Source organism: Cajanus cajan, chromosome 11, assembly GCF_000230855.2.
Source record: "Cajanus cajan strain Asha chromosome 11, NIPB_CcT2T_4, whole genome shotgun sequence".
Lineage (NCBI taxonomy): Eukaryota > Viridiplantae > Streptophyta > Magnoliopsida > Fabales > Fabaceae > Cajanus > Cajanus cajan.
The window spans coordinates 36,145,405-36,160,757 of NC_138527.1; the positions used below are offsets into that span (position 1 = coordinate 36,145,405).

At 30.1% G+C, this 15,353-nt stretch overlaps 1 protein-coding gene across 1 annotated transcript; it reads left to right on the forward strand.

The window, feature by feature from the left end:
* Window positions 1–4,118: 4,118 nt before the first annotated feature.
* On the forward strand, window positions 4,119–5,737 carry LOC109800654 (amino acid transporter AVT3C). Its single transcript, XM_020361465.3, has one exon. The coding sequence runs from the start codon at window positions 4,213–4,215 to the stop codon at window positions 5,473–5,475; it is 1,263 nt and encodes a 420-aa protein (XP_020217054.1). The 5' UTR covers window positions 4,119–4,212; the 3' UTR covers window positions 5,476–5,737.
* The last annotated feature ends 9,616 nt before the right edge of the window (window positions 5,738–15,353 follow it).

Genomic DNA, 15,353 nt, shown 5'->3' on the forward strand with positions numbered 1-15,353 from the left:
GTTGTATATCCAAAAATTAAACTTAAAATTACTGGTTAAACTAGAATAATTCTTTACAAGTTGATCCATGTACTCATCAGTAGTGCCTTATGTATTAACAAAGTATTCAGTTATGGTTTATTAAGGGGAAATTTTTGTAGACTTTCATCAACGGTTTCTAAATCCAACACCATGTAATTCATACAAACCTTATCTCAATCGTTATGGGTCTCCATATGTCTCCAAACCTTATTGGATTATCTTCTACAGAATTCAGCGTTTCTAATTGTAAAGTGCACACTAAATTTCTCTTGGTTCTTAATAATATATTAATGATATTCATAATTTATCTTGAAGATCTTAGCTCATACCTCCCTTTTCTGTATCTGTATAAGCTTGTCGTTTAAAAATTACAAGACTACACGTTTCTGGTTAAACGACAAGAAATACTCAAGTGGACGGCCTCAAATTTATGATCGAGTACACACACAATTGACCAATTTGGTTGGCAATGGGTAGGCAATTGTAGTTACCTTGTCACTGTCACACACCAGGGATATTTGGATTTTTGCTTCACTCTTCATCTTTAAGATAAACATCACGTGAATTATCTTTGCTCTCTATCACTGGGACCGTGCAAAAAATGATTTTTTCAAAAAAAAAATAAAATAGCCAAACAGTATCAAATCAAATTATTTTATAAAGATATTTCAGTTAATACGGAATTATTTTTATAAAATAGTTCGATTCAAATTCTTTCAATCGATTTACTTTAATTTGGTTCGATTAGTTTTTTTTTCTTCAAAGAATTAAAATGTTGTAGATTGATTTAGATATTTTTTTACACCTCTATCACACTGAAGATGAATTTTATGTGCAAAATACGATACATAAGTTGAATTATAAAAAAACGAAACAAAGTTGTGGTGTCCTTTCTTTTATAAGTGTCAAAGTCAGCTCTCGCATGGCTCTTACAAACTAAAGGCTTTTATACATGAAGAGAGTAATTTTTTTTTCCAAAATGGGTAAATACACGCCTATGTATTAAATTGGTTAAATTATATTGTTTTATCTTATTTTTTAATTCATGTTTATTTGTTTGTTAAAATGATCAGTTTACTTTCTTATTTTTTAAATTTGGGTCAAATTAAACTTTTTAAAACAATTTTTTTAAAATTTTAAAACATAATTTTAAATATATTTTTCTTAAGTAATCTCAAGATTTAAATTTGTCTCATTATGTTTATTTATATAAAATTACTGAATACAATTAAAGTTCAAAACAAATTCTTTAACTAACCTACCCTAAGTGGTATGGGAGGTTTGTTGTGAAATTCCAAGGGTGCTTGGATTTAATGTGACAACCAAGAGGGAGGTTTCATAGGTATGCACCTATCATTCAAAACATCAAGGAACTAATGGCTAATCTTTAGGATCTTAGATTAGTTCATAGGGAGGGAATTATTGTGCAGACTACTTGGTTAGACTATGCCTAAACTCTAATACTGCATTGCAAGAATTGGGTACCACACCTATTGCTTTACTCTATCAGCTTTTAGCTGATGCAAGAGGAGTTTCTCTCCCTCATTTGTAATTTGTTGGTTTTTTGTTTCAATTTACCTCTCTTTACCCAAAAAAAAAATGTTCAAAACAAAATAAGTGTTGTAAATATTGTGAAAATGATATGTAAATAAATTCAAATAACAAATAATTTTTTTTAAAAAATATATAATTTCATATTATTTTTTCATTGTTTATTAGATACATTTTTACATATTTTTACTATGTTTATAATCCCTTTTAAATTTGAATTTCAATTGAATCTCATATTTTATATAAGTGAATTTAATGTTATAGATTTCATACCTTAAATCAAATCAAAATTGATTTATAATTATGTTATAAAATTGAAAATAACCATTGTTTTAAAATGACCAAATCAATCTAAATATAAAAAGATCATAATGAATATTTTAACATATGAGAAAATAAAGTGAATTTAAAAAATAAGATAAAAGATCAAAAATAAAATGTATTAGTCTATTAAATACAAATGATTATTTTGTGCAATAATATTTTTAGGTTTGTTTTCAATAAGATAATATTGAAGAATTCTTTTTAACTTCTTATTTATTTCAATTTTTATCTATCATATTTATTTATAAGCTAGATTGAATATTTGAAAATAAATTACTAATAATATAAATTATTTACCATAAATTTAAATAAAATTTATATACCTTAAAATATCCATTCATTTTAAATATAATTTATATATTTAAATATATTATTTATTTATATATATTATAATTTATTATAAATTTTAATTATATATAATAAATATTTAACATGTATATTACACATTAAAATACTAGTTTATAAAAAAATTTAACAAAGAAATAAGTCATGTTAAAAAAATGAGAAGAGAAGTTGTATTTTAAAATGTGATTTCATATTTTTAATTTAAATAAATAAAAGTCGTGTTTACGCTATATATTTGACTGTTTTGATTTTTTTAAAATAAAAGTTATATTTTCGATACACGATACTTATTATTTTGACTATTTTAGTTTATAAGAGTCTCTCCGACGGATGTTCTTATTTCGCTTTTTTCTTAGTAAACGCTGTTATTTGATAAGATCTTATGAGGAGTATGTGCTTATCATGAACTCTTCAAATTGCAAGCACTTATATTAAACACTTCCCAAAAAAGCAAGTTTTTTAAAATTTAGAATTATTTATGTTCTTTTTTTAATGAATAAAAATAAAATAAAAAAATGTTCAACAGGATGACTTAAATCGTAATTTTCAATTACAACTTTTATTATATATATATATATATAAGTATGTTGAGACCCCTCCCAACACAACTTGAAAAAAAAAATAAAGTAGTAAAATGAAAGTTGTGTATAATTTAATAATTTGTAGCTTTAAAATAGAAGGTTGTGTAATTTGATAGATAAATTTAACTCTTTTATTATGGTTAGAGTTTTCAATCATAATTATCTTACCTTCTACGATTGTGTTTTTTTAATGTCTAATATACATCTCATTCATTATATTATTGGTCATATTTGTTGAATTCTTCGGTGGATTTTGATTTGTGAATATATTCTTTTCCTATAAAAAGAACTTTAAAAAATAGATAAATTATATTTTTTTATTTTTTATTTTTATTGATTCATAATTTTAATCCTTCTATTTGAAAATATATATAGTTTTTATAATTTTTAAAAATGTGAAATTTCAGTTCTCTTGCTAAATTGACATCTACAAATTTATTCATTTAATAACATGATATTTAGAAATTAAAAAAATTAAAAAAAAATATAAATAAGATTTTTATTAATAAAAATAAATACTAATTACTTATAAAAATAAATACAAATAAAAATTTTATATATATATATATATATATATATATATATATTATCTCTAAATATCATATTATTTAAGTGACTATTAAAGTATTAAGTAATATTAAAATTTAACGATTAATAAATATATAACTAATGATGAAAATAAAATTTTATAATTTTAAAGATAAAGAAATAAATATATTTATTTTAGATAAATAGAAAACTAAAAACACAATATAGAGAAGTAAAAAAAAATGTTGTGTATCGATTTATAAGACAAATCAATTAACTGTGTGTTTGTATCAGCGTTGAAACATGATTTTTCATGTTTAACTAGAAGGAAAAAATAATAGTTTCTCCGTAAATTGATAATTGGACGTGGAGAGAGATGAAGAACTTGCGTTTAAAAATTGAAACCAAACACGCACTAATTTGGATGTCAAATTTACTAAGTTGTTCAAATGGATAAACACTTAAAAATTTGGATTCGTTACAAAATTAAATTAATAAATATATCACTATAAGAGATTAAAAAATTTAAATGCTAGGTATAATGAATAAGAATACCTAATTAATACTAAGAATAATTTGAAAAACATGTAATTTTTTTAATAAAAAAAAAAAAAGCAGTCATATTAGATGAATAATTTTGTTATGAAAAATGATGACAAGCAGGAAAAGAAATGAATAATGATGGAGCCCACAAATTGTTTGCAAGTGTAAGAGGAAAACAAAATATTTTGGAAAGATGTAGGAAAGCACAGCATAGGCGCCACATATTTGTGAACCTAACTTACTTAATTGGGATGGAGATTGAAGCATCAAGCATCAAACATCAAACTTGCCTACCTACCAAGATAGGGTATCAGAAACAATGGTGTTCTCCCAGGAACCAGCTTCATCGTCCTATTCCCTTCCACCCTACCCTAGAGAGGACACTCCTCTTCTGGGCCAGGCCCCTCCTCACTCCTCCAACATCAAAACCTTCGCTAACATCTTCATCTCCATAGTGGGGGCCGGCGTATTGGGCCTCCCCTACAGCTTCAAGCGAACGGGCTGGCTCTTGGGCCTCTTGATGCTCTTCGCGGTCGCCTTCCTCACCTACCACTGCATGATGCTCCTCGTCCTCACGCGCCGCAAGCTCCACTCCGCCAAACTCCCCTCCTTCGGCGACCTGGGCTTCGCCATCTGCGGCCCACTGGGCCGCTTCACCGTGGACCTCATGATCGTCCTCTCCCAGGCCGGCTTCTGCGTCAGCTACCTCATTTTCATCTCCACCACGCTCGCCTATCTCACTACCGATAAAACGACGCCGCTTTTTCTCTTCTTCACCCCCAAGGTTCTCTACCTCTCTGCATGTTTCCCCTTTCAGCTAGGGCTCAATTCGATTCGCTCCTTGACTCACTTGGCTCCCTTGAGCATCTTCGCTGACTTGGTCGATTTCGCTTCCAAGAGCGCCGTCATGGTGGACGATGTCTTTGTCTTTGTCAAGAACAAGCCCCAGTTGAAAACGTTCGGGGGTTTGAATGTGTTTTTGTACGGAATCGGTGTGGCGGTTTATGCTTTCGAGGGGATTGGAATGGTTTTGCCGTTGGAGAGTGAGGCGAAGGATAAGGAGAAATTCGGTAGGGTTTTGGGTTTGGGGATGGGGTTTATTTCTGTGTTGTTTGGTCTGTTTGGGGGTTTGGGTTACTTTGCTTATGGGGAAGAAACGAAGGATATTATTACAACCAATTTGGGGCCAGGGGTGATTAGTGCGTTGGTTCAGTTGGGGCTTTGTGTGAATCTGTTTTTTACCTTTCCGATTATGATGAACCCGGTTTATGAGGTGGTGGAGAGACGGTGGTGTGGGTCCAGGTACTCGTTGTGGTTGAGGTGGTTGGTGGTGTTGCTCACAAGCTTGGTGGCGCTTTTGGTGCCGAATTTTGCCGATTTTTTGTCCTTTGTGGGAAGTTGTGTGTGTGTGGTTCTGAGTTTTGTGTTGCCTGCCTTGTTTCATTGTATTGTTTTTAAGGAGGAGTTGGGGTGGAGGTGTGTTCTTTCGGATGGGGCCATTGTGGTTTTTGGCTTCGTTATTGCTGTTTTCGGTACTTACACTTCCCTCATGGAGATTCTTTCTCCTAATCCTACTGCCTGATTCTTTTGTTTTTACTTTTCAGAAACCTATGCACCCATTAACCTTGCTTTCCATGCTTTGGGTATAAGCTTGGTTTTCCACTTTTCCTTCTTGCCACCCAAGGCTAATCGGTGTGGCAGGGTTTTGATGTTGCCTGAATCACGTGTTCTGTTTGTCTGCTCACCCTCTGTGTTGTAACAATGTAATAAAACTCTACCTATTCTTATATTCTTTGTTGTAGTAAAAATTGAGAAATACTATTTCATGAGTTATTTGTTTGGAATCTTCTTCTTCATTCATACCATACTGGTTCACTGCTTTCTATTTACTTCATCTTGTCCCTTTCTCTCGTGCAATTTAATGACCTGGACGGAGCATAATGCATAATGCATAAATCGTAGTCTGGAGTATGAGCTGCATTAAATATTATTTATCGAGATTTTGTTATAGTGATTTTATCCTTCTGAAACAAGATGGGTCTAAATCTGAAAGATACTTGAGATCTATATATATAAAAAATGTCCCACGAGGCCACGAGGGGACCTCTCTCGTGTCTGTTTTTTCCTGCTCAAAACACGCTACGCTACGCTTTCTATCTTCTCCCCTCATATGTTTTGCTTTTCCCGAACTTTCATGCTTTGTTTTTTCAACACCGATCTCGTTCGCACTCTTCTGCTTCGTTCTACATGTACTCCATACTTGTACTTTTTCCCCCACTCTTACGTATAAAGTCTAAAAATACACGACAACGCCATATTTTTCACTCTGTTTTGTTCATAATTTTCCTATATATGATTTTATTTATTTTGCTTGTTGCAAAAGTTTTTTAAAATATTAAAAAATAAATACTACCAAAGATTTAATATATATATATATATATATATGTATTGAACAAGGCTAAATATTTAAAATATAAATTTAAAAATTATACATAAGATTAAAGATGGACTCAAAATAAAAATACAAAAAATAACTTATTTTTATTCTTTTATTTTTAAAATTATAATCTACTCTTATATTAAAAATTACATAGAAACAATTAGGGATGGCAACGGGGCGGGTACGGGTTTCATGATACCCGTCCCTGCGAGCCAAACTCATTCCCGTCCCCGTCCCCGTCGGGTATGTGATTTTCATCTTCATCCCCGTCCCCGTTGGGTATCGGGTATACCCGTATCCGTACCCGTCAAATTTTTTTATTTTTTATTTTTTAAAAAAATAATATTTTTAAATTATTTTTTTTAATTATATTATAATTATAATCAGGTTATTTCTTTATCTCATATTATAATAAATAATCACACATAAAAAAATATTAAAATTCTTTAATAAAATTAAATTGAAAGTGGATATTAAATTAAAAATGGGAACGGGGACGGGTATGGGTACGGGGCGGGTAAGTACATACTCGTACCCGTACCCGATTTAATATATCGGGTTTTACCCATACCCGTACCCGTACCCGGTCAAACCGGATATTCCCCGTCAAAGTCAGGACGGGTTTGGGTATTACCCGCGGGTACGGGTATATTTGCCATCCCTAGAAACAATACATTTTTTTAATGCACTTTTTATTTTAATAATTCAACATTATTGAAAATCTCAGACTTGTTTTTTTTATAATGAATTTTATTCATTAGGAGTGTCAACAATGTGTTACTCTTTTTTTTTTTTTTTTTTTTTGATAGGCAAATGTTAGTTGTTAATTGTTAGTTTTTTTGTTAGTGGGAGGATTCGAACCCACACCCTCCTTATCACTCCAACCCTATGTCCCTCCCCCCAACCCACACCCTCGTTAAACAATGTGTTACTCTATTAATTGGAGAATGAGAAATTCACTTTCCTCACCCTTTTAATTAAGACATTTTAAGTAGTCTCATCTCTCATTTGAATGTGTATTTCACTTTTACATATTATTCCCCCAATGAGTTCAAATTTTTTTCCATTGACCATCTCAAATTATTCCCTTATCTCTATATTTGATTTTCTAATATCACAGTCTATTATTTTAATATACTATACTTTAGTTCATATTAAAATAATGCTCACTTACTTAATGTAAGTCAAACCCTTAAAAGAGATTAACCTTGGTGATTGGTAGAGAGAAATTCCCTAGTAATAAAGAAAAAGTATTAAAATAATGTCCATGTAGTTTACTACTTCTTATGCCATAAATATCTAATGAAGACGCGAAAAATGTGTGAAATTAGGAGAAGTGGTTGCAAGGATATTTTAATGTGAAATTAGGAGAATTTGTTTGTTATGGTCCAGCTTCGAAAAATATAAATTGGCCAATTTTATTCTTTTTCCCTGTTTGAACGTTAACAAACAAAAGTTATTCAATGCGGGGAAGTTTTTACGTATTCACATTTCATGGATATTTAAGTAAAATAATCGTAGGGTTATATATATTATTCACTCCGTTTCTAATATAAAAAAATCGCGTTAATCAATTAATTAATTAACATTATTTAATTTCATTTATCTCATTTAAAAATAATTTATTTTCTAAATTACTATTCTTTTTTAAAATTTAATATTAACAATAAAAAATCATTGAAAATACTAACTCAAATAAATGAAAGATATTTTGAGAATGATAACATTAAATAAAATGAAATTTGCTTTTTTCTTCTTATATTTGAAACTGTGCAAGTATCTTGTTGTATAGGATTTAATGATTTTCATTTATTAAAATATTTTGTAACCTGGTTGGATTGTAAGACTTATTCAATCGTTGTTATAACTCATGATAATGTTTTTTTAGTATTCATGCAAACTAAGAATTTGTTATACGTACTACTCAACGATTGTCTTTAAAAGTTTATTACATTTCCTTAATTATTTTTAAAGAATATATCCTGTGAGCTACAGAAATTTCCATCTTTTCAAATAGTTTTTTTTCGGTGATATAAATTTCTATTACGTTTTCTTATTTTTATTGTTTATAATAAAAATATTTTTTAATTTTATATGTAAAACAAAATTTATTTTTGTGGAATCCATTATTTATTAAATAATTATATGTTTAAATAATTTTAAATGAAAAAAATTGACCTTCCTTTCATGGATTTCTGGATCCGTTGCAACTTACAAAGCAGTAAAGATTTAAAATTTCCTTTTTATTCAAAATCAAACTATTAACATTTCATATTTCTCTGCTGAAAAATTCACTCTTAATTAAATAATTATTTATTCAACATGGTCTTTGGAAACTTCTTTTAACACCCTAAGCATTTTTACCTTCATGGTGACTATACCAGAACATTATTTTTTTAAAAAAAATACAATTATATATAATTTGTAAATAATTTTTAATTAACATCTTAACTTAAAGGGAATAATTAGATGGCATCAAGAAAAAAGTTACTTCAATTTGACAAACAAAAAAAAATACCATTATATGAATGCATGATCAAGCCATTTGGACACGTTAGTGTATAATCACCATGATTGATGTGATAAAAAAAAATAGAAAATGTGATTGAAAATTATTACATAAGAATGATATAACTAAAAAATGCCCCACAGGTAACAAAAAAGATAGCGAGTCACGAGTCACGAGTCACGACCCATTTGAACATTACAATTCCAATTTGCTTAAAAAAAATGAAGTTGCTTCATTTTCCATAAAATACAATGCCAATTATTCCGCGAGTTAGACTCTTTTAATACAAAATTGTGTTCAAAAATTAAAACAATATTATCTCTGTCTCAAATATTTAATTTGTTTTTACGTCAATGCATTTGAATTAAGAAATATTTTATAAATGTAAATTTAAATTAAAAATATTTATTTAGTACTCATCTTAACTTTATTATCTCCTTTTTCTAAAAGAATAAGTAAATAGTTGAAAAAAAATGTCTGTTAAATAAAAAGATAACTGAAAATATTAATTAAATTTTGAAATTTTAAAAACTCAGCAGTTTTGGAGGAGAAAAGCTAAAATGACTAATATTTATTTTGGTACATGTGAAATGACAAAGAAATAAGGTAGAGAAAAAAAATAGCGAAGAAAAAGATTTGTGATTTCCCTTCAAAAAAAAAAAAAAAAAAAAGATTTGTGATTGTTTAGTATCGAATAAATTTGTCAACAAATAAATAAATAAAAAAAAAGTGAGTTAAGATGATGTGGGTCTCACAATTTGACTCACACCTTTTTATTTCTTTAATATAGTATATACTCAGAATTAATTTGTATTTGAATAAAATGTTACTCATATTCAAACAACATGTTATTGAAATCATTACTCATGCGAATTTATATTTATTTATTTAAATAAAAATAATTTTTTATTCAAATACATTTTCTTTATAAAAAATCTTAAACTTTCATTAAAAAAATTAAAGAAAACGTAAACTTTCATTTGAATAAAATTGTGTTTATTCAAATGACAGTTTATAATTTGATGAGATTTTGAGACAAACATATCAAGTCATTATAATATAGAAATTAAATACCAATTGTCAAATTAATGAATTTGGAAGATAAAATTAATTTTGAGCGATTTGGAAGATTCTGTACGATGAAACAACTTCAATTATTTACCCTTTATTTCAACTATAAGGATCTCTTACAACAAAAGATGAGCAGTTTAAGCGATTAGACCCTACTAAACCACAATGTTTGACCTATCACAACCATGTTAAGTATAGATAACGTTAAGCCTTTAAGAGCATTAGGTATACAACTTAAATTGATTTATCAAGTTTCACCACTTAAATTAGAAAAGTCTAGTACTATCATCAAGATAAGACAACTTAGGCGTAAGTCTACCACGACTTTAACATGTATATCTAAGCCTCATATAAAATTAGTTTGTCGACTACCTTTCAAATACTACGCGTTTATTTAGTAATCAGTTAAGAATTTTATCCTTCGACTTCATACTTTACTCAATGATCACTTTGTACACGAATGACTCGACTTAATTCCCATACGGATTCTACATAAAATTTAGAGGAGATAACTTAAAAAAAATACTCATTCATAAGCTAACTTACTAAAAGGTTTTCAATTAGATTCTCATAACACCATAACTTATATTCACACAATGAAATATTTTAATTTCTAAAACAACTTTACTCTCTTCTAATTTTTATGTACCTCAACTAAGACATGTATATTTATCATAAGCCTATAAACTTAGCAACTTGATCAATTATAACATCATACAACTTTCAACTTTATCAACTATCATTTAATAGCTCAAAAACTTCATATATCATTATACATTATCCTATATCAATGCATAATCAACTAATATCATACAACATCAACAATATAGTTGAATTATCATTTCTCAATCTATAAATAATTAAAAACATCACATTTTATTTCAACATACCGCACTCAACGTCACTCTTTCTGTGTCTGGCATCAATAAAGGCAGAGAGTCTCAAGCTCACCCACATCTAATGTCAATCCACCTACGTCCAACGTGGATGAGGCGGAAAGCCTTTGAGTCAATAAAATTTGGCCTGGCTAAACCCACGCCCAACTTCAATCAAGCAGAGAGTTTTTACCTGACTCACATTTGATGTCACCACATTGACACCCAGTGTCATCTAAGGAAACAACCTCTATCTTTGTCATGTTGGGTGTCACTTGATCTTAGGTCCGACATCAGCAAGTAAAAGAAGTTTCTCTCTCCTCGCATTCAATGCCATTCAATCCATGCTTGGTATAACCAAGATAGAGATGTTTCTCTCTTCTCACATTTGGCGTAATGAGTATTTCTGCACTTGACAAAATTTTATTTTGCTTAAATTCACTTGAAACTCAAGAAAGACCCAACATGCAACATATAATACAATATCTAGACATCATCAATAGCTCAAAATCAACTCAATACACAAAATGTAACCATTACATTTCATAGATCATCAAATTCTCCACCAAGACACCTTCCAACACCAAAGCTCAAGCAACCTAGCATTCCTTTGAAATTCAATCAAAGCAACCAACATTCTATGAAATCAATCAATGCACAAGTAGTACCATACAACAAATTCATCAATCACAAACTTTCCATACCTAGAAGTGCTTAAAAATCACCAAAAAGGATAAGGAAAATCGAAGTCTTTGAGGTCACTATACGACTTCCTCAACTTGAGATTTTCAACTCCTGAAGCTTGAATCTCCAATCTAGTCACCTTGAATTAGTTGTAGGGAAAAAGTATAAGAGATCATTGAAAATAAGGTCCTCTAGCTCTAGAGACCTTCTCTCTAGGTTCTTTTTACTTTTCATAAAACATGAACTTATGATGTTTATGTCTTAAGAAAATCGTATATACCCTTCCTTACTTTAAACCCACTTAACATCTAACTTAACTATCTCAAAGGTAACTTAACTCTCGAGGTCCCTTGACCCCCAGAGCTTTAATACAACATCAACCCCATGATTAAATTAAACACCTAAAATATACGGTGTTACTGTTAGTTTTCTGAGCAAGCGCACCCAAGTCTCTGTAATATAGTTAAAAGGTTGTCGATCCTCAATGACTTGTGAAGTAAGCTTTGATTTCTATTATACTAATTGGTACTTGTAAATTTACAACTTGAGTAATCATACATGTTTAAAATTTGATGTGAATGATAGATCAAATTTAAGTAACCAAAAGTCAGATTAGATTTAAGGAAAACAGATATGAGAAACAGTTGGGATTAGATTTCATCAATCTCCCTCCTATGCATTCCTATTGATTCTTTCAAATGATTCCATTACTCATGGTCATTGAGTTTTCTATATTCATTCAGACCCAATTCCTTGGCATAAGAAATTCTAAGATATTTAACTCAATGAATGATTCCTCACTTCATTCAGTTAAATATCCCGTATTAAGAGTCAGAACTTATTACAACTATTAATTCCAAAATCATTCCTGACTTTTGAAACTAATAGGTGATTCGTTCCAAGTCTAGATTCAGAAAACGTTTTCCAACCAAATTCTAAATCCAAAATCAAAGATAAATGATTAGTTCATCAAAGCATTAAGAACGGAAACAAATCACTGACATTGAGTAATATATGAGATATATATATGAATCAAAGAGGAATACAAAGGAGTTCGACGATTACATCAATCCCAACCATAGAGCTTAGCTCTCCATGGTACAAGAAATCACTAAACAACAAGGAGAAAGGTAGAAGAAAGAGATCCTTTGAAGAATCGCGTCCCCACGAGCTCCAAAGTGCTATGTTCCTGGTTCCTCTCTGTTCTTCTCTTCGTACAGCTAGTGATGCCCCTTTTTCTCCCTCCTCTACCCTTTTATAAGTGCTGGAATTAAAACAGAGTAGGCAGGAAAGAGAAGAATCAGCTCAGCGCCTTGAAACGGCTGAGCGATTTGAAGAATTCTTCATCATGAAGTAATCTAAAGGGCTGAGCTGTTGAGATCCGCTGAGCGCCTAGAAGATTCTTCACTATTAAGCAAGCACAAGGGGCTGGGCGCCTTAGATCCGCTGAGCGCCTAGGAGGCAGAGAGCACTCCTTCTTCCAGGGCCAAAACCGCTCAGCACCTTGGAGTGGCTGAGCGCCTCCAGTTTGGTGCACTTTTGAAGGGCTCTCTGACTTGAAAGCGCTCAGCCCTTTTGAAGGGCTGAGCCATTTGCCTCCAGACTTCAAAACCTACAAAATAAACACAAAATTTGATCACAAGACTCATCACTCCCTGTAATAATGTAAATTAAGAGTCCTTCTTTGATTCTAAACATATATTGACCAAAATTATATCAATATGTACAAAAATGGTGCTAGATAAGTATCTCAAATTCAGATTTCATCAGACTAGTTAGACACTTACCAGTTACACAATTAAGTTTAAGAAACTTAAATAACTCTAGATGTATTAATTAAGGATGTGATTTTGTACTCCTAATAGTATATTCCTTTGTAAAATGTTAGAACCACCAAAAGAGTAATTATGCAACGTTTATGAAATTATATTTTGTTTGAAAAAATATATAAGAAGAGAACCTAAAAAAAAGTTGCTTAAATAGAGGCACAAAAAAATAATAATAACAAAGAAGGAATTTGTTGATGAATGAAGGCAAAAAAAAGTCATACACATTAAAGATTTTATTATTTTTTTACCTAGACAATTTTTTAATTTTATTTATAATTTAAGAAATTAAATATAATTAACATTAAAGGAGGTCTTTATTTTTTAAAAATTAAAAAAGATGATTCATGCCATTTAGACAAACTTCTTGTAATTTCTCTTTTTAATTAATTGATCTAGCAGTATAATTAGAAGTTGTGGCAATTTTTTACTGGCATGACACATCTTCATTCGGTGCAAAATCAAGCCTCTAACTTGCCCATTCCTTTAAATATGTAAGATTTCAACAATCAATATATGTTCTATTAGAAACAAAACGTAATCCGTTTTTGAATTCGGCACGGTTGATCAACTCAAGAAGGAAAGAGACAACTCCATTGCTCCACCGTTTAACTTATACCCTTCAAATTTGATATTTCAATATTCTATTATTTTTCTGACTTACGATCAACTTTGACTTATACAGTATGTACATATGTTATATGATATTTTGCGGGAAAAAAAAATTGAATCAACAACCTTTTGCTCCCAATTCTCATATTATAAACGGCAAAAACAATGTCTTTGAAGGAATACTAATCTAAATGGGGGTAGTGACGTAGTGTCAATCTATTCACCATCAACTAATTAATACGACGCTGCATTTAATTTTGCGTGTTGGATTGGGAAAAAAAAGCTATATGAAACTAGATTTAGGTGGTTAGATATTTTCTTAAAGTTTTTTCTTATTTGGTGAGTTTTGAATTCAATATTTGTAGTTTCGGATTGTTGAAATCACGAATAAATACAAATATCCTGTTTTAGTATATAGATTGAGATTGTGCGAAAAAACTACTAAAAGTGAATAATTAAATAACAATTTTTAGTAGCTAAAAATTGACAAGGACTAAAATAGACAAGTTAATGAAACATTTTGAATAACAATTTTTGGATACTCTCATGCCATGAGCTATAGAGAGTGAATCTGTTATTCAATGTTGTACTTTATATGTTAGATACTTTATAAATTAGAGAGTAATTATAGCTTATTGGTTAAATATCAGTACATATTAGTAGCTAGGCATTAGTTTAAAGTTTGAAAGATGTTTGTATCCGTTCATAAATGAGTAGTTAGAAAGAGGCTGACCTTTCATGAGCAACCGGGCATTCAATTATGGATAGAATAATAAGCACCAAATACTACTTCCTAATTCCCATTAAAAAAACAAGTGATTAAATACGTGAATTTTTAGTTCTACATTGAAATGCCATTCATCACACATTGGACTAATAAGTCAAATCAAATCTACAAAATTTCAAAACCCAATAAATAAAAACAAGACTTTAAACTCATCAAATTATCATAATTTGGTTCACTCATTACATATGAATGCTATCAACGTGATATGATTAGCAAAGAAGTAAAATTAGTATCTTGTTTTAGTTCCTAATTAAAAAAGTGAGTAATTTTTGGACAATTAACATGTCATTAAACTCATGTTGAGAGAGAAAGAAAAAAAACCTATAATATGATAGAAAAAGAACATAAAAAAAAATTATATATTGAATCAGTGTAAAATATTTTAAAATTATTACTCAACAATCAACATTTGTTTTTACCTGAAAAACGAAATCATAAAGGCATAAAAAAAAGGTGCATGAGCATAATGTTGGAAATAACAGGTGTTGCAAAGCATGATTGCGCCACCTGGCTTGGAAACAGTTGCAGTTAATGGTTGAATGAATCCCGAAAATGGTCAATGAGACAAGTGAAGCAACCGCGGAAAGCGAAGGGCATAATGGTCATGAGAGAAGATGGCTACGAGTCGGTACGAAAAACGAAAGACCCACATTCAG

Coding starts and splice junctions, on each gene's coding strand:
- LOC109800654 (XM_020361465.3), top strand. CDS start 4,213: ATGGTGTTCTCCCAGGAACCAGCTTCATCGTCCTATTCCCTTCCACCC.